This window comes from Dermacentor silvarum, chromosome 4 (genome assembly GCF_013339745.2).
Source record: "Dermacentor silvarum isolate Dsil-2018 chromosome 4, BIME_Dsil_1.4, whole genome shotgun sequence".
Classification (NCBI taxonomy): Eukaryota; Metazoa; Arthropoda; class Arachnida; order Ixodida; family Ixodidae; genus Dermacentor; species Dermacentor silvarum.
In genome coordinates this window covers 11,318,044-11,343,412 of record NC_051157.2, presented here as the reverse complement: position 1 = coordinate 11,343,412, position 25,369 = coordinate 11,318,044, and the positions used below count along the sequence as shown (strand labels likewise).

The window sequence follows — 25,369 nt, the reverse complement described above, 5'->3', positions numbered from 1 at the left end:
AAACATCCTTGTAACACCCTTAAAATGTTTAGTGTGTTCTATGCTAGAAACTCATCACATCAGCTGAAAACGCAGCGGGCGTTGACCTTCGGATTCTTATGTTTGCGGCTCGGCCTGTATAAATGAAGTTATCGGTCAACACGTCAGCTCGGAATTTAGCAGAATGCAACTACAGAGGTCCCTCGCTTGCCACCGTAAACGAACATGTCATATGCATGCAAGTCTGGCTGACACCGCGTTTGCCGCTTTGGTCAGCCACGCACACCCCGGACCGAATTCTTTCGCCTCGCCGTCACACCGCATTCACTGCGACGTGTGCTCCGCATAGTCGGCAGTGCCGGCCGCTCAGTGCTTGGCATGGCGAGACGTGCTACGGTGTGGCGCCAAAAGGGTGTATCTACGGATGACGAATTCGCGCTGTTGTCAAGCCTCGTTCCGCCTCGATGCAGGGCCGGCGGCGGCGACATGGCGACGGCCGCCGAGGACTCTAGCATGGCGTCGCTGTCGCTGGCCGCCGAGCGGGAGGCGCCCCGGAGACGGCGGCTGGGCCGCTGGCTGCGCGAGCTTCCCTGGAGGTGCTGGGGCCGCGGCTGCTGCTCGCGGACCGGCAAGGACGGCGCCCCGGGAGGCGCCGCCGAGCCCAACCGGCGCCTGGTGCCCAACCACACGGTGCCGGAGGACACGCCCGCCGCGCAGCACCCGAACCGCGGGTTCGCCGACAACGCGGTGCGCACCACCAAGTACACGCTGCTGTCGTTCGTGCCGCGCAACCTGTTCGAACAGTTCCACCGGTTCGCCAACCTCTACTTCCTGGGCATCGTGCTGCTCAACTGGGTGCCGCAGATCAACGCGTTCGGCAAGGAGGTCGCCATGATACCCGTGCTGTTCGTGCTCGGCGTGACCGCCATCAAGGACGCGTTCGAGGACCACCGCCGATACGTGTCCGACAAGCGCGTCAACAACTCCACCTGCCGCGTCTACAACAAGTGAGTGACCACCCTCTCTTTCTCCCCTCGCGTCCACGCGCTGCTCGCCGGACGCTGTGTAGAGCCATGGCAGTGCTGCAATCACGTGTCGGCACCGGCTCATTATAGTGCATCGAGCTGCCGCGCAAGTGCTTTGGCTTCACAACCGCCATTCGCTGCGGTGGAGAACGGCCATTGGATGGTGATTCGGTTGAAGACGACCAAAATGGTCAGATTATTGCAACTTCTGACTCGTAGGGTTTAGGTGTCTGTGTAATTAGTTCTCATTCTATCGCTTGCACATTCCATTTTAAACAGTTAGCCCCTGTAGTCGGCATCAGTCTTGCCCACTGCAATGTTACCTCGCGATATCTACAATACCTTCAAGTTTCCCTCACTCACATCGAGGCGAATATCAAGTGCTGTCTTGCTAGATGGTCTGTAATCCGGATGATTGTCTTGTATGTACGTGTGTCCGCATGCGTCTATCCCGTTGATGCACATGGATTTTCGACGTCTTTGGAGGCTCTGGACTGCGAGAGATATCATCATGTAAAAGGACAGACTGAGGGCCTGTTTGGTGTTGTATCTTGACTCCTTTCCAGGAGCTAGTGTGACACATTGGACTGACGCGGCACTCCGTGCCTGCAGAACCTAGAGACAGCAGGTAGTTGTTGTGTACAAAGCAAGCGAAAAGGCATCCTCTGAAGTTGTGCATTGATAGTACCGCTAATTATAGGCATTATTTGTGGGTTCAACACCATTCTCGTAATTTGAGGTACAGCTATCGTGCGGCCCCAGCTGAATGAACCTGGACTAAGAACCCGTGATAACAATAGTTTTGAACATATTTACATTCTTGTGTGAGACAGATGGAAATGTTGATGACAGGAAGGAGAAGTAAGGCCAGCCGGATGGAGTGTGCAGTCCCCACTGCTACTCCTGTCATGAGTCTGAAGCTCAAGTCGGGCTCAGGGTTCGCGCACATGGGAACCCGCAAACTAGGCTCTGGTATTTCGAAGCAGAGAATGTTCGGTCAAGCCCTAGGCAAAGGATAAGATGAGGAGGTCGGAAAAACGCAGGAACACACCCGCGGGTCGGACACAAAGCCTCATCGGGCGGCGATCCACGATGTAGAGGAAAGACCGATGGCAAATTGCAATGAAAATTAAAGGCTGCGCAACGAATACCGATATAATTTCCATACATAATTTCCATAAATCGGTTACAGTTTCTTTTTTGTTTCTTAGCAGACGTCGGATTCCAATATAATGCCATGAGCTGAGACAGTATCCATTGACCGATGTTCATTGTACTGGGCCGGTATTTTGCAGCGATGCGTTATGCTTTATTCTACACTAGTCTTATCGGCTGATCCCGTCGATAACGTGAGCGGACCGTCGCTCCGACCGAAAAGCGCGAAAAGGCATTAGCATCGGAAAGGCATTGCCAGAAAATACCGGCACTGGACTTGCATGATGAACCACGGTGAAACGCGGCAATTCGAACTCATATTTGACTTCCGCCTGGAAAGATCGAGACAGAGGCTAGCGGCTCCTCTTTCTAGCCGTCGATCTGGTGAAGCGTACTTGCTTCAGTAAATGCTAACATCGTGCGTTTACAATGCGTGCGTACACCATCGTTGCTTTCGCCAGAGTCCTTGAATACCACTTCTGCTTTCATCCCATATATGACACCAGCGGCACGCCTCTCGCTTGTATTGTGCTGTTTTGTTCGTTGCCGCATCAACATCTTGCTTTTCGGTTGACCCCCACACGTCGGCGACGAAGCGCGGAATCGCCATCATCGCTTCTGACATCGAAGGAACATCCCAACTCGTTGTGCCGGACGTCCGTCGCTCCAGAGCGCTGACGTCCGCGAGAAGGTCGACGCGCAGGCCGACGTCAAGCGCCTGCAGCTGGTCCCGCGTACCTGCACTCAGCTTCGCTTATTCAAGGTCACTGCGGGGGTATACCTCTCGCCGTCGGTCGTGGATGCGGGCCCGCCGCAGTGTTGGCGAAAGCCGCTGCACGACCGGAACCGCGTGTATATTCTTTCCGTTACCGGTCACCTCGCGCCTTGCCGCTGCTCACTCAGTGTTTTACAGCGTACATGCTCGTCCTTTTAAGGGTCAATGCGTAGCACTGTGTGTGCATCCTTTTTTATCTTCTGAGCGCTGGCCTTCCGAAATCTGAACCACTCTGGGGAATTGGGCAGGAATCGGGTCGCACAGAAATATGAAATTATGGTATACTTAAAATGTAAAAAAAAAAAAAAAAATAGAACACTGGTTGGGGGAAAACTAAGTTAGGGTCAAGAGAAACAGAAATTTAAGAGTACATATATGTTAACGAAAATGAAGAAATAAATGAAAACAGATAAATGTAACAGCGAGAGTTGTCAGAAGCCTTCCGCTGTCGACCCAGACTTGGGGGAGGCATCCCTGTCGCTATAGGAGCATCGCACATTCCGCGAAAATGTGAATTTTTCGCACAACCCGTCATGCCAGACCGTGCTTGCTTTTGACAGGACGAAGCTCCGGTCGGGTTAAGCATGACGGCAGACAATATTCTCGAATACGGCGGAGACTCGCGTCGTAAATCTTTTCGATTTCTTAATTTTCGCGATTGTATAGAACTTACGTCACGGTGGAACTCTATACTCTAGGTACATAGACATGCCGCTGCCGCGAGACGACAGGTCTTGAAAGAGAGATCGTCGTGGTTGCTGGAAGTCAGGTTGGGCAGCGGACGTCGTTTACGCTGCGACAAGAACTTCCGTCTCGACGGTATGCTTTTATTTTCTGTTGTCTTTCTCGACTGAGTGGAGGCACAGCTGGACCCATAACGGTGTTAGGAGGTTAAGAGATAAGGCGAATACCACTAGAGTTTTATTAGATTGACCACGTGACGGTCCTTTGTCGCGAAAGTACTTCGGAATGGCTGCGTCGTCCCTCTCACAATACGTGCGTGACGCCGTTTGAGCGAAAGCCAGAGTTGCATTGTGCGCCTGCACGGACTGCCTCTGTCGCTTTCATGCCGCTGCGGAATCGCAAGCGGAAGTTGTTGCGGTGCGCCGACGAGACACGCATGTCACTCGCTTGGCGCCGTGTCACCGAAGGCAGCGAGAGGGGTTCGTTCGAGCGCGTCCGTCCTCTTCCGACAGAACTGCCCGAACAGTTGCTATAGCTGCGTGCACGCCACCACTGCACCGGCTGCTGTCATTTTGGAGACTCCTCCTTTGCTTATATACCCATCTCTTGCACTTCTTTGCAGTTCTCGTTCACGAATTTTCCTGCTGCAAAATTGCTTACGTCGTCCTTGCGTTACCACATTTTTTACTCGTGGCAATGTAGTGTCGTTTCTGGCAACAACAATAATTTTGTTCTATCTGCCAAACGGACGCGACATTAAAAACACGAAATTGGAATTTTGCACAGGGTTTCATACAAATACTAAAGGTGGCGCTAGTGTCTGAGAGAGCTGCAAGCGGGGCGGTTCAGCCAGCATTGTGATTAGTATACATGGATTTGCCTAAACTTCGTTCTTATGGCCTTAAACGGCTTCGTCACTTTGCAAACTGGTAATCTTAATTCATCTGTATTGAGTTGATTAAAAGCAAAGTTAGTAGTATGCTTTCTACATCTGCCCGCGAAGTCAGACAAAGCGTCCCGTCCCTCTCGCTGCCTGTCGAGTGCTGTGCTCAAACAAGGCATCACGCAGGTGTGGCTCTCTTCTGAGAGGTACACCGTTGTTCCACCAGTGGCCGAAACTTAGGAACGTTCTCCAATTGCTCCAACGACCCCTTTGTCATGAACGAACTAGCCCGTCAGGGAAGCCTGCTATATTTCGCCAGCAGTATATACTTCATATAATTCGTGACACAATCGCTTAGCTGTCGTGCTTTTTCGTTTAATTGTCGTTATTGTCTCGCACTTATGCGAAGTGCTTCCCCCATTGTCTTGTTCAAGCGCGGCGCATCGCGAGAAACGCCCCGCGGTCGGGCCTTGGAAACCATGGCCTGCCTCGTCGTCGCTGCCTGTGCCGTGCGTTGCGCGCGGGGCATTAGGCCAACTTCTCTACCCCTCCCCCCTCGCACCCCCGCCTTCCGCCTCTTGTTGACCTTCGCGGTTCCCTTCGCCGCTCACGCGTTTTTCGCTCAACGCCGGCGTTATTTTTGTCGCGAGTCCCGGAAGTTACGTTCGTTTAAGGTGCAACGATTATGGCTGCACTAAACGTTCCCGCGGTATCGTTGTACTTAGCGCTTCGTGTTTATCTACAAGCACGAAATCACTGTGAAAGTTTTCGAAACCCGAATTCGGTCGCTTGATGGCACGCGTGACCTGCTGCAACATGGTTCGCTGCTATATAAAGCCGTCTTTGGTATGTGGCGATGTTAATTGGTGCAGCGCGAGGCCATGATATCTATCCGCTCCCTCTGTCAGCCTGACCCGTATGTGCTATACGTTGTGTCAAAGCGACCGCGCGAGTCACGAGAGCTGGAGGAGGAATTCTGTGGCGGGGGGGCGATCTTGTAGCACTACCGGCGACCAACCTGTGGACCGTATTCTGGGCCTCTCAGTTTACATATCTTTGGATCCGCGAAAGTGACACGTCTGTAGGATTCGATGGTATACATCACGGCCCGACGACTGCCATGCAGGTCCTAAATTCTGACAGCATCTAAACAAGGTAGCTCTCGTAGGGCGCAAATGAGAAATATTACCAAGAATGCATAGAAAGCCGCGTTCTGAGTAAGCGATCACGGATACTCGCACTTCGCAGCACTCAGTGGTATGACAGATACCCAAGATCGGCGACTCGGAAATATATAGGTGCGACATATCACGATGGAAATAGCGAGCACGGAAACTGTAGGTGAAGGCATGCTATGCAGTGCTAAACATGGTCTTATGTTACATAACCTGATATGTTAAATCCTATGGCATGTTGTTGCGGCACCTGGTGTTCGTGTCAGAAATAGCGGGGGGAAAAGGTAAATTCCGTAAATAATCGACCTCGAATTAAGTCCAGTTTGACTTAGATCAGCCAAGCTTGGCCATCTCGCCGCAGATATGTCACCGGCCACGCGCTCCGCTCAGCGACTTTGAAACTTTTGGATAAGGCTGTATACTTCATGTGTGCGCTTCTCGGTTGCGATGTGTATGTACTGAGCGTTTTCACGAGGAGTCCCGTCCCGTTGGCAAGCGGACCTTTCCGCGTTCTTACGCGTTTGCCCTTGAAGTCACTTGGCATGGCACGTTTTCTTTATTGTGCCGTCCCAAACATCTTCCGAGGAAGAGTCGAGCAGAGCAGCCACGAAAACGGTGTGCTTGGAGGGAAACGCAGATTCTAACATATTTGAAACTTTTTTTTTTTCGGCTGGCTGGGGACCGTTCTGGCGGCAACGTCGCGACCCAGACGGGCGAATGAATGCGTAAGCAGATACTGCGAGCAGGAAGCCGCCACGCGCGACGAATAAAGGGAGCGCGCTCGGGGGCTTGCTCAGCGCGCGTAAAGCTCGCTGCGAATTTTGTCGTCTGCTTTGCCTTCTGCATGCTATTCGCTTCTTCCAACTATTCTGTTTTGTTGGAAGTGTCGAGATGTGTTTCTCTTCTTCTTCCGCCCACCCTTTTTGTCTTCCTCCCACTGTTGCCGTTTCCCTTGTTGTTGTTCCTCGCCGCATTTCACGGTCTTTATGAAAACTGGGTTGTCACTTCAGCAGCAGCAGCAACATTGAGGGAGGAAGAGAATAAAAATAAAGCGGCAGACGCGTACGCAGCCCAAATGCGTGCGCGCTAAGAAAAAGGAAAGTCTCTCTCTATCTCGGTGCGGTCCTTGTTGTGCATTGCGCTAGTGCGCGCATCTATGCGTGCACTCTGCAGACGACGCGCTCTCTGGGCCGGTAGCCATTGTGGCTGCGCGCCGCAAGATCCTGAGCGTATGGATCTGGAGCGCAGGCTTGAGTGCGTCCGGTTCTGAGACGCTGCGTCTGGCTGCTTTTGCTGCTGCTGGAGAGGCGAAAGGCAATTCACAGATGCGGCACCTGGCGGTGCGAGGACTTCGACCTCTAAATTTCGGCGGGGGTCGCGCGAAAGATTCCTGCACGGGCGTGCGGGGTGGGGTCGTGGGCTATAGGGAAGGCGGCGATGACACGAGACTATTTTGTCATGCCAGTTGTCGGGACTCGACCCTTTGCCAAGGGTCGATAACCTACGCCCGTTGATTGGTCGAGAACTTCGGGCTTTGCCGAACTGTCATTGGCTGAGAAAAGAACTAACAGTAATGCACCGCAATATACGAGCCAACCACATGCGCCGTATTTCCGGCGGTCTTTTTTCCCGTTTTTTTTTTTTATTTTTTTTCCCCCGTTGTGTGTGTGGGTTTGGAGTCACTTAATTGGTGTGTGCAGATTTCGTAGCGCCCTGACCGCGCTGTAGTACTGCTTGTATAATGTGTTCGACGTGGATAATGATTAAAGCGAGTGTACCATGCTGCAAGCATTGGCACACGGTGTACCCGCCACTGTAGCGCAGTGACTATGGCGGTGCGCTGCTAAGCTCAAGGTGGCGAGTTCGATGACGGGTGCGGCGGCCGCATTTCGATGGGGGCGGAACGCAAAAGCCCTCTTGTTCTTATATTTAGAGCCGCGCTAAAGAACCCCAGGTGGTCAGAATTAACCCTGAGCACTCCTACTACGGCGTGTCTCATAGTCAGATCGTGGTTCTGGCACGTAGAAACCCGGAATTTAATTTTGTATACGCTCATCATCATCATCAGCAGCAGCAGCATATATTTATGTCCACTGCATGACGAAGGCCTCTCCCTGCGATCTCCAATTACCCCTGTCTTGCGCTAGTTGATTACAATTTGCGCCTGCAAATTTCCTAACTTCATCACTCCACCTAGTTTTCTGCCGTTCTCGACTGCGCTTCCCTTGTCCTGGTATCCATTCTGTAACTGTAATGGTCCACCGGATATCCATCCTACGCATTACATGGCCTGCCCAGCTCCATTTTTTTCTTCTTAATGTCAACCAGAATATCGGCAATCTCCGTTTGCTCTCTGATCCACACCGCTCTCTTCCTGTCTCTTAACGTTAAGCCTAACATTTTTCGTTCCATCGCTCTTTGTGCGTTCCTTAACTTGTTCTCGAGCTTCTTTGTTAACCTTTGTTAACCGATGACATAGTAAAAGCAGCGGAAGAATTCTATACGGACCTGTACAGTATCCAGAGCAGCCAGCTACTTTCATTCGAAGTAGTGATGAACAGGATACAGAGGCCCCTTCTATAACTAGCGACGAAGTTAGAAGGGCCTTGCAAGACATAACCAGGGGAAAAACTGCTGGAGAAGATGGAATAACAGTCGATTTAATCAAAGATGGAGGAGATATCATGCTTGAAAAGCTTGCGGCCCTTTATACGCAATGCCTCACAACTTCAAGTGTACCAGAAAGCTGCATGGAAGAACGCCAACATTATACTCGTCCATAAGAAGGGAGACGTTAAAGAATTGAAGAATTATAAACCCATTAGCTTGCTTTCAGTATTGTATAAAATATTCACCAAGATAATTTCCAATAGAATCAGGGTAACACTTGACTTCAGCCAACCAAGAGAACAGGCTGGCTTCAGGAAGGAATATTCTACTGTGGATCATATCCATATCGTCAATCAGGTAATCGAGAAATCTGCGCAGTACAATCAACCTCTCTATATGGCTTTCATAGATTATGAAAATGCATTTGATTCAGTAGAGATACCAGCAGTCATAGAGGCATTGCGTAATCAAGGCGTACAGGAGGCCTACGTGAATATCTTGGCAAATATATACAAGGATTCCACAGCTACCTTGGTTCTCCACAAGAAAAGTAGAAAGTTACCTATCAAGAAAGGGGTCAGGCAAGTAAACACAATCTCTCCAATCCTATTCACTGCATGCTTAGAAGAAGTATTCAAGCTCTTGGACTGTTAAGTCTTAGGAGTGAGGATCAACGGTGAATATCTGAGCAACCTTCGGTTTGCAGATGAGATTGTCCTACTCAGCAACAATGGGGACTAGTTACAACAAATGATTGAGGACCTTAACCGAGAAAGTGTAAGAGTGGGGTTGAAGATAAATATGCAGAAGACAAAGATAATGTTCAATAGCCTGGCAAGGGAACAAGTATTAAGAATCGCCAGTCAGCCTCTAGAGTATGCAAAGGAGTACGTTTATCTAGGTCACTTACTCACAGGGGACCCTGATCATGAGAAAGAAATTTACAGAAGAATAAAATTGGGTTGGAGTGCATACGGCAGGCATTGCCAAATCCTGACTGGGAGCTTGCCACTGTCGTTGAAAAGAAAAATGTTCAATAATTGCATTCTACCGGTGCTAACATATGGGGCAGAAACTTGGAGGTTAACAAAGAAGTATACGTGCAGACGTCGGGAATTGCCACACCGCGAATTCAAAAATAACTTGTCGATCGCGTCCTGCAGGGCGTATACAAATGCCATTCCCGCGTTTTCTAGACATGTCTGGTCTGCCAGCCACCCAAACAAACAGTTACGAGAGATTGTTGAATTTTGAAGAGAATTTTTGCAGCAGCTGTGATCAAGTAATGAACTCTGGCCTTGCTTAGTTAATTTTATAGATCGGGTTCTGTATAGCAAAGCAGGCAATTCGTTTTCTGTAGACCCCAGCAGTCAGTTCGTGATGTGTAGAAATTGGGACCCTTGACCACGTACATCCCTAACTCCAGCACTTGGCCGTATTCAATACAGCGTTTAATTAACGCGTCTCATCCATCTAGGGCTGACCTTAATTAGCGTCCTCGTTGCACAAATGTCGTCGACGCAATCGTTTCGAGTCTGTCTTTCGGTTAACAATGTTTCTGCTTCTTACGGTCATGACTGATGTCCCCGCAGCCCTGTGCGTTGGTAGATTATCGTGCATGTGGCGAGTGATGACGCTCGAAATCTCGTCATAATGGCTTTTTTTTGCGATGTATATAGGTAAACTTCATTGACGATTCACCAACTGATGAAGCGTCAACTGCCGCACTCAAGTATCGTGCACGAAGCATAATGACGTTCATTTTATCGCAGTGGGACTGAGTAAATTGGAGACGCCGTGAAATGGGGTACGTAAAGCTAAATGTGAACCAGAGACGTCAGTCGTAATGATGATGATGGCGATGATGACTAAATGTTATAGAAAGGGACACGAGAATTCCTTGACAGAAGTCGTACTGACGTAACTACTAAAAGTGGTAAAGGCAGTGACTCGTCGGATCATCGATGAGATAGTAAAAGTGTGTGTCTCAGCAAGAGCCTTATACTATATAGATGTACGAGTTGTTCATATATCTACACCAACTCATTTCTTTTTTCTGCATTTACAACCTTCAGAGCTTATTGATGAGTATAGCCTCGCTTTTGTGTCATTGTGTTCGGCGTTGTTCGCAGGAGGGCCCGAGTTAACAAAGCTATTGACGACGCAATATCAAGCGCTGATAGAAAGAAGTCATGACAATGAAGCGACAGCGATGAGAACCTTTATGAGAGTGTTGCATGCCGTATACTGTGGAGTAGCAAACGCGGAATGGTGATTGTACTATCTGCGACTTGCCTTATCTCTCCACCTCCGGCATATATACGCTTTTAGTCACAGCACTTATTTCTCCGATTAATTTTGTCTATCTGCTGTTGGCAACACGTGCCCTGCCCGAGTCTCGTTGCAGCCCTCGGCCTATAGCATAAATGATCATTTAAAACATGCAAATGCGCACGTAGCTGGACAGAATCAAGGTAACCTTGTTTGCCGTCGCTTGGAGCTACTCAGATTATTTTTTGTATTCCGCCTATGATCACATGATAAGTCTAAATGAATGAATGAACTCCTCAAATATTATAATTAGATGAAAAGTGTCAATGAGAAAATTGTAGACCAACATGAAAAACTCCCGATACGCCAATACGTGTACATAAAAGTGTTTTATTGCGATAGCAATTATATGGACACTTCAACCGGATTTCTGCCGTCGTTGTCGTCGTCACCGTGAGGTTCCGCTAAAAGTCCAAGGGCGATAAAATCGTCGCCGCGCGCCGTATTGCCCCGCGCGCTATCACGGAGAGCGAACGCACGGCGGAAAGCAAACGCGACCGTCGCGCGAAAGGCCGTGGGGGTATGGGAGGGAGGGAGGCGGGGCGACGCTGTGCTGCGGCACGAAATGCGTATCTTGCAACCGGGCGCTAGGGGAACTGGCCACTCAATCTCCCACGCGAAAGCAAGAAAGCGGGAAGCCAGCACGGGCGGGGGGGGGGGGGGGGCAGCTTTTACTCTGCCAACAATTGCGTTTGTACTTTGCCCAGCTGCGGCGGTCGCCCGCACCGTCTCGTATCTCCACATGCACGGCTCGGACCTTTGTATGCGCTGTGCATGCATTCGCCGCTCAGTTTCCGTTGAAGCGATAGACCGCACGAACCTTCGCCCGCTGCGGCGACTGCGCTTGCTGCCAGCGTTTTGACAGTCGGTGTCTGCGGTCATTCAGTGTGATCTATTGATGTTTGCTTGTGCGCGCTGACACCACACGTGTTAATTCAGTTAGTAAGCGAATGTGTCCAAGTTTATGCAGCCGATAAAACTAATATCCCTACTCCGAATAGCTCATCAATTTGCTATCGCATTGGCGAATCATCTATTTGCTATCGCAATTGATGATTCGCCTTTCGGGCGAAACTGCGACATTTTTTTTTTTTTTCGAGCATGAAAGAAGCCCGCAAATACACGCAAAGTGCCTCAAGCGGCCAGTCGCGCGGCAATTTTGCATGTATTCGCGGTCTTCAAAAAAAAAAGTTTTTTTTTTTTTTTTCATGCCGTCTGTACGCCCCCTCGGTTTCCCAATGCCCGGGTAGGAAGAAGCGTCCGTCATAGTTTCCGTATACGCGCGCGCTCGCTGCAGCGTCGTGTGTCTTCGTCCGCGTCCAGCTCAGCTCCACAGGCTGTCCGGATAGCGCCGCTCCCGTTTTGGCGTGTTTCGCCGCGCGTTCGCTCTTCCTTTCTGTCTCTCGTGGACATGCACCCCTCGCGGATGAACCTTTGCTTGAACAGCTGCCAGCGCGCGCGCGGCGAGCCAAAGACAACACGGGCCGCGAAATGCTCGCACGCCGCGAAGATTGACGCCTTCCGTCCGCGCATCACACGCGGCCGTACGACGACAGCACACGCGTCGAAGCCTCCCCCGGTTGCGTCCCCGTCAGCGTGTGACACATTTTCGTGCCACTGCGAGTGCGGATGCCGATGGGAGGAGCTTTCGTCCGTGTACTATCACACCTAACACTTCGCATCTTCGCAGTTGTAATTACGCTTGTGATCTGCTTGACGATGGTTGTTTTCGCTCGCGCGTGTTATGTGTTGCCGGTCCGGTCCGGTGTTATGTGTTGCCAACGTGCCAACGGTATACCGGCAAGTCTCGATGATTGACAGGTGCATCCTTACGTGGCCTTATACGATAACTGTATCGCGGACTATAAGTAACTATATGCTATAAAGCGACGAAAGGGAACTTTGCAGTGGCGTCGTCCGTGCATGAAGCGACCCGAAACATTGTCGTTGTGCATGCCGTGCTCGACACGAAACAGCTCTGATCTGATCAGCCCTGGCTCATCACGCTTTTGCTACGTTGCTGCTATATCTGATAATTTGATGGTACGCCATCAGTATTGCTTTTCTTCTCGAGTTGCTTCCTTCCTCCTTTCTCCAGTATTCCTTCTCATACAGTGAGGAACATTATACGAGTACAGTGTTCTCTGACTATACCTTGTCCCTTTTCACTCCGCGCTTTGTTGCAGCGGGGCGTTTCCTGGTGAAAAATGTGTCAAACTTTGTCTTGTGCTTTATATTTGAAAATGTTCGCTAAACAAGAACGGCGTTCTTCGCAAACACAAATGAAAAAATCTCCACAGGAGTTCGGTGACTAGTGTGACTGGGAATCGAGCCTACGATCGAGGCAACTTCAGCGGTCGGTAAACAGTGGCTTGGCGCGCATTTCTCTCGGCTCGCCGACGGCCGCGGAGAAAGGCGCCCGCTTTCCTCTGACTTCCCGTTGCACAGTTCCTCCGCGGTGAGAGCGTCTTCCGCGCGCGCGCGCGCGCGCCACGTCGCGCTCACGTGGCGGCGTCGGTGCGCGCCGCAGGAAACCCGGTTATAAACGGGGCTGGGCACCGCAGATAAGTGAGAGCGACCACGTGGCGCGGCGGCAACGGCACAACGAGGCTGCAAGGCTGCAGCCAGGTATATAGCACGCGCCGGCAAACACACACGCACAACACCGCCCCGCGCTGTTAGCAGCACTGCCGGTGTTGCTGCCCCTCTTGCTATAGCTAGCCGCGTCTGTGCTTTTATAGTGGCACCCCTTGGCGTGTCGCAAGGACGCGGTCGGGGCGTTCACTGGCTCGCGCGCTGGTGCCTGGCTTCGCGCGCTGTCCCGTTGCGAAATGGCGCGACGCGACGCGACGCACGCACGCACGCACAGCCGTGCTCTGTACCACATAGCATGTGGGTGGCCCCGTTGCAGACGGCCTCGCCGCTGCTGTTGCATTTGCTGCCACATTTGCCCCGCGGTGTTCCTCCCACAACCGCGAGACACTTCGAAAGCAGTCCCGGCTTCGCGTCGCGGATGTGCTGCGCCCGCGACGGGGCTGCTCTTGCGCGCGCCCCGTTAACGCCGGACAACGGGAGGCGCAACCGCCTTTTCGTCCGTCGGGCGTTGTCGTATACTGTTGGGGCCATTGTGAAAACATCCGCGCGTCTTTGCGGCTGCATCAATCGTAGACCTGGCGAATTCTCTTAGCCGTACCAGTCGCAGTCGGGCTTCGAAGTGCGGCTGTCTGTTGCAATCTGTTCTCGTTGTACGTGACCCGTTAAATTGGCATGTGTCACTTCGGCGTCAACAACAGGCCAGTGACATTACGCTGTTGGGAGACAAATCAGCTTCTCTTCCTTTTTCTTTTTTTTTTTCTTTCTTTTCCTTCGCATAGCTGTGCTCGCAGACATATTTGGGGTTGAGCGTATTATAAGCTCCGTTGCCTCTCCCGGTTTTCTTTTTCTCCTCTTTGTTTTTATAATTTCTGCCAAACCTGAGAATTTGCGCAGCTGTGTCCTTGTCAGGAGGTATATCTGCTTAAGTGGTCATCGCAGCTTTGAGCGTACTTCTCGTACTATACAGAGGCGGAGGAGGAAGTGGCTGTCGTAAAAGGAATAACCGCGGTAACTAATTTTTTTTAACCGTATAGCAACAACAATCTCACTCGGCGGCGGACACCTAAACCTGTCGTATGAGAGGGAGAGAGTGGGGCACGGAAGGGGCGGGGAACTATAGAGATCAGCGCAGGGCCATCTCGATAGCTGGATGAAAGTGCAAACGGGAGGAGTGCGTCTTTTGTCGTGGGTCTCCCAAAACTTCGTTGCATATTCTGCCCTGCCGCAGATTCTTGTATATCGAAAAAGTCCTATTTAATCAGACAGGGCCCACTCGGTGAACTCACAATAGGGGCACTGTCTGACTCTTCACCGTCACTATCGCTATACGACGTGACAATATATATATATATATATATATATATATATATATATATATATATAATTATAGAGAGAGAATACGCTGGTGGATGAATGTGCGTCTCGAGAGTCGCCGTCGAATGCAGGTTGTTTCGTCCCGAGTCCACGACCTACTCAAATAGTATACAGTAGGTCGTGCCCGAGTCACAGTCCGTCTTTCCAGGTTCGTGCTTGCCAGGCAACGCTGTCTGCGCATCGTTAGTTCCATTTGTTTGTTTTTGGCATACCGGATACTTGCTGCATGCAACAACGAGCAGTCGTTATTATACCTTGACCGAGACAAATCCCCTTGTCGAAACGTTTGCTGCAGCCTCGAGACGTCGCCTGCTCGACCATTGCTATAGTCTAAGTTGTGTCGAGCGGTCAATTGGTGTTTAAGATCGGTGGCCCGTTGGAAGCGAGCTCAGACATGGTGGCGGGCCAGGATGAAAAGGAACGTCCGATTTTGAGTTCGACCCTGTCTAAATATAGTTACACACATTCGTTACTTTCGTTCTATGGTCAGACAGGCACAGCGGGCCGCATTCTTGGACACCACGTATATCATGCGCGTATCTATATACGCCAGACGAGCTCTTTTTCGAACTTGCACATTTGCTGCAATCGTTGCTCGGATATGCGTACCCTTTAATGTTAGGTTAAAAATTGTTAACGCCCAACTAGCCTTCATTGGAACGGCCGCGTTGAGTGCAGCTCCGATCGTGTGACAGACGAGAAGAATAGGACCGAAGGAGTCAGCAAGAAACAAGGTGGCGTTACTGTTGCGTTTATTTTTCTTTATATATGTTTTTTTCCCTTCTTTTTTTCTTCCTATATTCGCGCTGGAGCATCCATTGCTTGCAGAGTACCTGCCGGTTTTCCGCGAACGGCAGTTTGGCGAATAGCACGGGCCTCTCGCGAGCACGTGCGTGGGTAAGTCTGGAATCGTAATGAGGCGTTCTTCCACTTGCATCAGTCGCTCCAAGTGAGCGTGCGGAATAGCATTTTGTCAGCGGCCGCGTCTTGTAGGAGGCGTCGCTGGCTGCGATCTCTGTAGTAGTCGGTTATAACCTAAGGATTACAAACAAGCTCCGCCCACGAAAAAGCACTACACCTGCCCTTTCACCTCTGAAAGGTGGCCGGGCCAGCTGGAATCCGCTTACACGCTTAATGACTGACTCTCCTTCACTGATGTAAATGCTGGGCTAGTGGAAAAAAAATTGGAGATGGCTTAAGCTTCGTCGTTGGAACGCGATAGCATTCAAAGATCCCTGGCTGCTTATCAGGCTTCCCGGCAACTGAATTTTCTCGTATATTCAAATTACAATTCGACGCTATCACGCCTGTAGGTTGTGGTTAAGTCGTACTTAACGATTTTTCTGACGGATTTTACTTTGAGAAATTCTTTTTTTTTTTTTTTTTTTTTTTTTTTTTTTTTTTTTTCACTAACGCTTTGCGCCACGTGGGGAGGGCCTGCGCGGTCGGGGTGGTTCGGGATGATTATTTCCGCCAACGACGCCGGACATGGGGCCCTTAACGCTATCACGTTAAAAAAGCTCGCTGTTTCAAGCTAAAATATTATCTTGAGCTGAGCCGCTTTACCACCCATATCACCTGTGACACAAAATGAGATCTAAAAAAAAAAAGTGCTTTAAGCATGCAATACCGCTTTGCGTCATAGAAATAGGCGAACCTTATTGGTTGTATGTAATTTGTGTACAATTGTGATCGGATTCCTGCTGGCTCGGCTTTCTTTCGGAGGTGAGATAGGTACACTGCGTTTTTGTAGGGCGGAGCTCGTTCTTAATTTTTCGGTTGTTACCGACTATAGTTCACTATACTGCGAACTGCTCCCACGTAGCGGAAGCAATTTCCTTGCAGAGCTCCTGAAACACTTACAGCGCCCAAGAACGCGACACGATAAATGGCGCCCGTCATGTCTATCTCATGTTGTGTGTCCGCTTTTTTGGGCGCTGTAAGTTGTCAAAATATACTCGAACCAACTAGCCCAGCTTATCCGCCTCAAGTCGCGCAAAACGTTCGTTCAAAGTCAGATTGGCTCGATTCACAAATTACGGTTTTATAACGGGGCTAACAGTGTTCATATTCTTCATAGTACTATTTCTCTCGTTCCATCCCTTCCTCTCCCTCATGCTGTGTAGGGAAGCAGACCGGGTGCGTGTTTGGTTCACTTCCCGTCCTTCTCTCCCATTCGGCGACAGCCGTGGTCCTACCATGGCATTTACGGCTCCGTCCCCCCCCCCCCCCCCCTTTTTTTTTTTCTTTTTTTCTTCCTTCCTTCTTTTTTTTTTTTTTGTATATCCTTCTTCTCGACAGGGCACGCGCAATGTGGTCCCAATACTTGGGTTCTTGGTGGGGGCGTCATTCCGATTCCGTGGGGGTAGCATTGCACGAATGTCTGTGTAACCGCGGCACCTGCCTTAGCTGCCTCTGGAGACAGTGCACGAGAGGCTATCGACGCCGTCCTCGTAACTGCTGGGCCGTGAAGCCGCCGCCCCGCCGCGGTGTTCCGTCGCTTTCCGCGCGCGGCCTGTGTTCCTCCCGGTGGCTAATAAGTTTTCCTGCTCTGGCTGCGTGGAAAGCGAGCTCGCCGCCGATATAACGGTTACAAGGACGCCTCCGGTGCAGCGGCAGCGGCTGCTACACGGGCGAGGCGCATGATCTGGTCCGCACTGCGGCGCTCCTGGCGTGTGCTATCGCGACTGGCGAGAAAGGGGAAGGGGGCATCGAGTCGAAGAGGGTGATGGCGATAACACAGAAGCGGAAAGAAATTGTAAGAGAGAAGAGAAAGCGAAAAAAAAAAAAAAAAAAGCCGCTTAGGGCACTTACGTACGTAAAGTTGGCTCCGAAGGTGTGTGTGTCAGGCGTATGTGCACAGTCCGTATACTGTCCGCATCCAAGGTTGCAGCCTTGGGCTTGCCTCTTGGCGCCGCCTTTTTCTTTCCCTTACGCTCTCTTTCTGGTTTGTCTTAAAATTTTTCACGTCTCCGCGGCAGCCCCGTCTCGCTCGAGTCTCGCACGTCGTTACGCACTTTGCGTGGGGATCATTTCGTTCTCCCTTTTCTTTGTTATTGCCGTTGCTTTGTATGCCTTGTACCCAGCTGTAGGAGTCTGTAGGGCGGAGGAGTCTGTAGCTGTATACGAGTCTGTATATATATATATATATATATATATATATATATATATAGATATATAGAGAGAGAGAGAGAGAGAGAGAGAGAGAAATCAACATGTTATTCCGCGCGATGTGCATATCCATTCTGCTTTCTGCATTGACGCCGTTTCGCATATATAATGTGAAAACCAGACCGTGTGTATGGGCACAATGTGACATCGTTAAAACACGTACGGCCTATGGTATACATTCGACTGGATCCTATAATATGCTCCAACTCTGCATAGATGCGGAGCCCTTTCGAGTTTCCAATGCATCCATGAGAAAGGCTGTGCCAATCGAACGTGCTATAGGTGTTCGTACAGTGATCGAAATAACCACGTGGTCGGGTTTCTGTCGCGCGCAGGATGAGAGCGCCGCCTCCGAGCGTTCTGAGCCGGAGCGCGGTGCTCTGAATAGACGAGGCGAACGTGCTCGGAGCCCTCGATTTCGACCAGCCGAATGTAAACGCACCGCGAGAGCGCCATACGAAAGCGACCGGTCGAATGTGTACTATCGAGCTCAGTATGAGTGACAACGCTAAAGCGCTCAGCGATACGCTATATAGGCTATTGTAGTAGCCATATTTCATCACAACGCCGCGTACGTCTAGTCCCGCGCCGTAATAAAAACACCCGTATGCCACTTGCCATAATCCCATATTATCATATGAGTTTACGCAGGGTTTTTGTACAGGATCTCATATGGTCATGTGTGACATACGGATATGAAAGATGCGGGATTTTAAAGATATATATAGGAACATCCGTTTGATGCCGTTAATGTGATGAAGAATGTGCCAGTATATCCGAAGGATCTACATCTACGCCTGTTCCAATAAACCTCATTTCAATAATAAATAATAAAATCTGCGCAATACCGACGTCCGTGAAATAAACGCCGTGGATCTTTTTTTCCCCCTGATTCTGCGGATGTGCAGTTCGCATACGCGTCCAAGGCATAAAATGCTGTGAAACCGCGTGCATTCATTGCGCACTGTCCCGCAACGCATTTGTTCGTCCCTCTTCTGTCGCTACGCCGCCGGCTGTTGCACACAGCTCGTGTCTGACCTTGGAAGGCAGCGCGCATATACTATATAAGGACAATGCGGCAGCATGCGCGGGGCGTGGTCCTGTTATATGCAAATGCAGTTTCTTCGCCTCAACCGCTCGCCTCAACGGCTAACGTACGACTACTGTTCGCCTTCTTTACAGTCTTTCTATTCGCACCTGTTTTCGTTTGCTTTATGACTTCGCGGCTCGCGCAAATTTTCAATATTTTACCGCAGATTTTACGACAGGCCGATAGTTAAGCAGTCCGATGAACCTGCACGATAACGCGCCAAAGCTATGTACATTCCTTTCTCTCTTTGCAGCTGGCGGTCCAGGGGTCGAATTCACAAAGCTTTTCGTTCGTAAAGGCTGTTTGCCATGGTTCGACCGATGTCGTGTAATATGTACATCACGATTGGCTGGCATTTGCTCTTATGGATACAGCGCAAGAATTTTTTTTTTTTCCGAATGTGCGACCTGGTCAGATGCCTCGGGCCTCTTCCCTTTAGTAAGTCGTTATAAAAATTACAGTTGCGATTTATTTTTGTCCCGAGGCGACACTATTGATAGACGCCGTATAACGGAGGTCTCCAGGTTAATTCTGACTACTCGTGGCTTCTTTAGTATGGCTTCCGGGACGAGTACCGGCCCAGGGTGGTCACATCCTTCGAAATCGGGTCTCCACTCGCGGACTAAATTGAAACAAACATTTAATTGTATACTCCGAAGTTTCGCATACGAAGCTTGCATAGTATAAGCCACACTTGGCCCCCTTGTCCACTCGGACAAATAGGCCTCCATCCATCTCTGAAGCGCATAATAGATCTGATGGCTCAGTCCTTTTGTATGCGGATCCGATAGCGTCGGCTGAATTTGGCACCGCTTTCCTTCTAGAATTCCCTCTTTGGTTGGCGCGGCCTCGGTGTAACTTCTCGTGTCGACGTGGCGAGTTCTCGTCCCGTAGAGCGGTGGCGACTCTCGCGAGAGTGGCCGACCGCGTCAGTTCTTTGCGAGAGTTGCCGGCCGCCGCCACAGTGACCGGAATGTCAATGCTCCGCCTCTCCTTGAAATCCAATCGGCCGGCAGAAAAGGAGAAAGGCTCGCTTTCGACGAAAGAGGTCGGCCGGAAACCGGCGGGCGAGCGAGGAGGCTTCGCTTGCGCCACTTCGTAAGTTTCGCAACTCTCTCTCGACTTCGTAAGGAAACCAGGTGGCCGGTAGAGGCGTATGGAGCGTATGGAGCCGTAATTGGGAACAACGGATAAATAATAGCTGCACGCTCTCGCTTTTTTCCAGATTGATTCTGTATCCTTGACTGTCACCTCTGAGACGCACGTTTGGCTGCTGAGCACGAGGTCGCTAGTTCGATTCCCGGCTGAAGCGACGGCAGTATCGCATTGGGAGTGGAATGCGCCAGTGTATACTAGTATTTCGCCGCAGTGTGATGATCGCCAGGTGGTCATAATTATTACGGAGCCCTCCAAGACGACGTCCTCATTCTTAGCTGACTCCCGGTTGTGGAACGTAAAGCTACATTTTAAAGCGAAACGTTCACTGAATATCGACACTTAATCAGTTTATAGTGACATATTCGAAGCCCCGTTTGAATTTATTTGGTGGAAGCCGGTTGATGATTATTGTCGGAGTAAATGAACGCCCGACTTCATTTTTCTAATTTTGCTCCCTAACCGCCGCGCCTGTGACGTAAGTGGGCAGCGATATTTTCGCTCGTTCGGGACCCCTTGAGCAGCAGCAGGAGTCCGCGCAATATAGTTGCCAGGTTAATAAGTGGTTGCACTACCAATTGTGCTCCGGCGACGGCTATCAATCCGTCCACTATAAAGGCTCATTCACACTAGGCCTACAAGACACCGATTTTGGTCTCCCGACTGCATGTTGGCGACAGCACTTTACAAGACGGAAAACGCTGTCGCCAACAGTCGGCAGACCAAAATCGGTGTCGTGTCGGCCTAGTGTGAATAAGCCTTAACACGGGTATTTATGTACGTTTACGCACGCACGCACACACACACACGCACACGCACGCACGCACGCACGCACGCACACACACGCACACACACACACGCACACGCACATGCACGCACGCGCACGCACACACGCACGCACGCACACACACGCACGCACGCACACACACGCACGCACGCACGCACACACACGCACGCACGCACGCACACACACACACACACGCACACACACGCACGCACACACACACACACGCACACACACACTTCTACACCGCTAAGACGGAATATGTAGTTTTAATTCCATGTTTTCCACACTTTCCTTGTGGAAGCTGTGTGGCATTGTTCGCATCAACGTGTCTGGAAATAGTAAAGAAAGAAACGATCTTTACAGATTCCACAAGGAAGGTGCGGAGAGCATATGAAATTGCTTGGTTGCAAGTGAAAGCGGTTCGGTATGTGATCCTTCGCCTCTGCTTTAGTGATGCAACGTTTTAGTCCATTCCGCGTGGGCAGCGACACGAGGTGGACACGAGGCGTGTGCAGAGTGCCCGTTGCTTCTTGCATACCTTTGCTGTGTGCCGATGGCCTGAAGAATGCAGTTAAACCGATAGCGTGGACGGTTCAATACACTCTGTGCCGGACGCGAAAACGATCGCGCCAACTTGTGGAGAAAGGGCGTGAAACGGTGTAAAATAGAAAGCTGTTAACGGAACGCCGCCATGCGTGGTGGAATGTCACCGGCGATAAGTGACCGCTCAGGAGGACGTTTTGATCGAGGCGCTCAGTGCATGGGGGCCGCGCTTCAGTTGGTATATCGTGCACCTGCTGGGCCTGCCGTGACTCGCATAGTCAATTATTGAAGGGCGGGGGAAATATTGAAGGATATGCCGTCTCTTATTAGGGTTTGCCTTGTTCGCACAGTTGTCCAACGCCGGGGCTGTAGGTTTCGCGCGTTTTCGGGAGTATCACGCCAGAGAGGCTTTTTACAAGCCACTGCGGCTTTAGAGATGACGCAACATGGTGGACTTGTGCACACTTCCTTCCCTCCATCATTATCGTCACTCCTTTTCTTCCCCGTCCCCCTTTCTCGGTGTAGACTACACCTGGTAAGAGCGTATATATATAGTTACGCCGATCTCTCTGCCTTTAAGCAAAGTACCTCCACCTCTCTCTCTTCTTTGTCAGTCAGTTTCGTTACAGGTGTCGTCCTGCGATGAGCGCATAACGAGAAGCGGAATTATCTGCCGGAACAGACTTCTCCCGCGGATATAGGGGCATACACCTCCGCGACCAGGTTTATGTCACGTATGTATAATACAATCTCTAATCGCAACCGTTTACGTGTGTCGCTCTGTCCCATTTCCAGATGGTATTTGTCCCTTTTTTCCTTCTGTCTCAGGGTCGCAAACACCCATCGCCAGCGGCGTGGTTTTCGCTTCGCCGGACCCCTTCTTTTCCGTCGCACAAACACACACACACTTCTTGGATATTGGCGGGATACGGTTCGCGCGAGCTGCCTCATCCTTTGTTGCCCGCAATTTCGCGATTGCGAGCGCCGCACCACCGGTCGCCCGATAAGGTCTCGATTGGATCGCCGGGAACTCTGCCAGCCACCGGCGTATTACCTCCCCGTGGGAGCGCTCCCCCCGGCTCGATGGGTTCTGTCGATTGCTCTCCTTTCTGTACGTGCACCTCGCGATAGGCAGCGCAGATACTGGCGCTCTGCGGGGCGCTTCCGTGATTGTGTGCCCGTTCTCAGCGCACGCAGTTTATGGGGGCAAAGCTTTCCCCCGTAAGGAGTTATGCCCGTCTTGCGCGAGTCGCGTCTTTATTTACCGAGTGAGGAACAGTGGGTTTCGGTACCAGCCTGCGTTAAACTAGACGTTGATCTTTTAATGCTTGTGCATCCGTGGAATTCCTATGCTATACATGTATGTAACTCACGACTATACGATTGTGCGGCTGCGACTGCGCCTCTTAAAAAACAATTATTATGCAACCGCCAGGACATGCGGTGAGAGAGAGAGAGAGTGATCGAGAGCGCCTCACGCACTCTTGTTTATTCTTTTTGTTCATCTTTGTCCCGTCTGTTCCCCATTTCAGTGTATAGGGTGCATGGCCATGGCAGATCCTATAGGGTTAACCTCCTCGCTTTTTCGCTTCGCTTTCATTTTCGCTTTTTCAGGGGGCGAAAATGGCACGTCATATTCCTCTGCGGTGTATAATCGTTAAGTGGACAAATTGGATCATGTGTCCGGTCAATTCTGTTCACTTTGTGTAAATTCCTATGTGCACGCTGTGCAGACTTTATTTTTTATTTATTTTATAGAGTGGGTGCAGAGCGCATTTGCGGTCTCGAGGGGCTGTGTTCGAGCTGTCTCTGGACTTGCCTCCTTTCTTTTCCCTGTCAAAAGAAGACCCGCTTCGTTTAATAAAACCGCTCGTGTGCGCCTCCTCGGCAATTTTTATCCCCGTCTGTTGCAGCCGCGCAGTGCATATATACCGCGCAGTGCCGCGACCCCAAGCCATGTATGTGCCTGCGCGATCCGCTTCGCCGCGGGCCGCCGCACACTCGCTCGCTGGCTGGTTGCCTCCGCAGATCTGGAGCGGCGATTAATTTGGGGTCCCCCCACTCCCGAGCAGCACGCGCACGTGTAAACTGCCGACGTAAACAGCGGCACGGGGGCAAGCAAAACAGGAGAGCCTGAACGGAAAGCGGGGTTAGTGAAAGTGCACCGTGCTGGAATTTATGGCCAGACGCCACCGAGTAAAGAAAATAAGTTCTGGAATTAGGCGCAGAACCTCCACTCGGCGTATCTGGGGTGGAGGAGGAGGAGGCGGTTCTGTTTTGTCGCCGTGTCCCTCCGCACCTGCCGCGTCCCGCCACGAAACGTGTCGACGCGCGTGTCAGATCCGCGCAGCTTGTAAATATTGTAAACAGACTCTCCCTTCTCTTTGGTATTTCTCTCTATATACAATCAAACGCCGTTACAACGAACGTATTTACTGAGAAGGGGCGTACATAGGAAGTGGACAACGGCCAGCCATCTTGTACGTCTTCTGCGGGCGCCGCTATAACGATTACAACGAATTTTCCTGCCCACATTCTGGTCATTTGGAAAGGAGTTACGCCAAAGCGCCTACGCGAACTCTTTGTTGCAACTTTGCGGTGGCAACATGCAAGTCCAATCAGTGCCTGAATGAAGTGGCTGAGGCGGGACCGTTATTTTGCCTCGAAGGTGCGAAAGTCTGCGATCGCAAACCAGAAGAGCGGTATAGCAGATTTCGCAAGCAGCGCCCGTCTTGTGAGCTTCTAAAACATCTCAGCGTGGTCAGAATTATTTCTTTTATTACGCTTATTTAACTTCTCTAAGAGACGCCACCATTTAAACGAGGTTACCTGCATAACTAACGATATTCTGGGTACCGCTCACTTTGTTATATATTCAAAGGCATCTGACTGCATTCTCTTCTATTCTGCCCATTCTTTATCCCATTACCACATGTTATCCTTCCTGCAGACTACGTTGCAGTTACGATGCGGCCAGCAGAATTTTCCTTTCTATTCATTCTTCTTAGCATGGTATGGATTTGGGGGAGTTAAGAGTTGCGAAACCACGGCAGGCAGTTAGCGAAGGGAACGGCAGTAACCCCGCGAACACCGAAAAGCGGCGTCGACGCAGCGCATATGCGGCTCTATCCAGTGTGTCGTGCTTGCGCCGCTTGCCTGTCATGACATCATTGTCCTTACAACCAGAAAGAAAAATAATATCGGAGCCGTGCATGTATGTGACATTCGGCTGCATGGAGCATTGTTCTCGAAAGATAATTCGCGGGGACCATATGTCACCTTTGCGTGGCGTAGCGCGAGCGTATGCGCCGTGAAAATGACGCAGGCGTCACTACTTTTCGTCGCATCCACTTCCGGTGGTTTAACTATGATCAACGCATACTGGAAGTGATGCACCCACAACGCGGTGCCTTCACAGTGCTTACATCTGTAGCGGCGTGTGTATAGCTTTGAGAGGCTTTAGTAGGAGAGGTTGACCCGCCGCGGGGGCTCAGTTATAGGCTATAGCTTTCTGCCGTAGACCTCGTGTTTCTTTGAAACGCTCATTCCAATTATAGGCACTTGATCAATGAATCAGCACGAGAAATCGTGAATGTATACTGTATACTCCGTATAAAACTGCATAACGGGATGCACGATTAAGGCTAATCGTTGGCTAATGCACTTATACGCCTTTTTTTTTTAACTTATGCTTCTGCATGTGAAAGAGAGGAGGTCGATGTGCTGCGTATATATGAGCACATCAATATTGCTTTCCGCAGCTGTCGCGAGCGCGTAAATCTCGCGCTCAAAATTTGGAGGGCGCTTAAGCTTCGCCTTTTAGAGTGGAGTGCGATGGCATTCAAAGATCCCTGACTGTTTGTCAAGCTTCCCAAGGCAACTGCAGCTTTCTTTTTTCTGCACCTTCTCCTCGGCGAGCCGCTGCTGAGGAGGCGAGCGCCATCTGGATGGTGGTGTTGCAAGGAACATCGACCGGGGCGCGCCGCTGTATGAATGGTAGAAATGCTGGAAAAAGGGTTTGTGAGTTTCCGCGTCAC

General features: G+C 50.7%; 1 protein-coding gene across 1 annotated transcript in view; it reads left to right on the top strand.

Annotated features, from left to right (window-relative positions):
- Nucleotides 1–25,369, top strand: part of LOC119449437 (phospholipid-transporting ATPase VB) — a 149,768-nt gene that overhangs the window by 8,610 nt on the left and 115,789 nt on the right. Inside the window, exon 2 of the mRNA XM_037712609.2 lies at nt 450–986. Coding sequence (XP_037568537.1) covers nt 466–986 — 521 coding nt within the window. The 5' untranslated portion in view covers nt 450–465. The remainder of the gene's footprint in view (nt 1–449; nt 987–25,369) is intronic.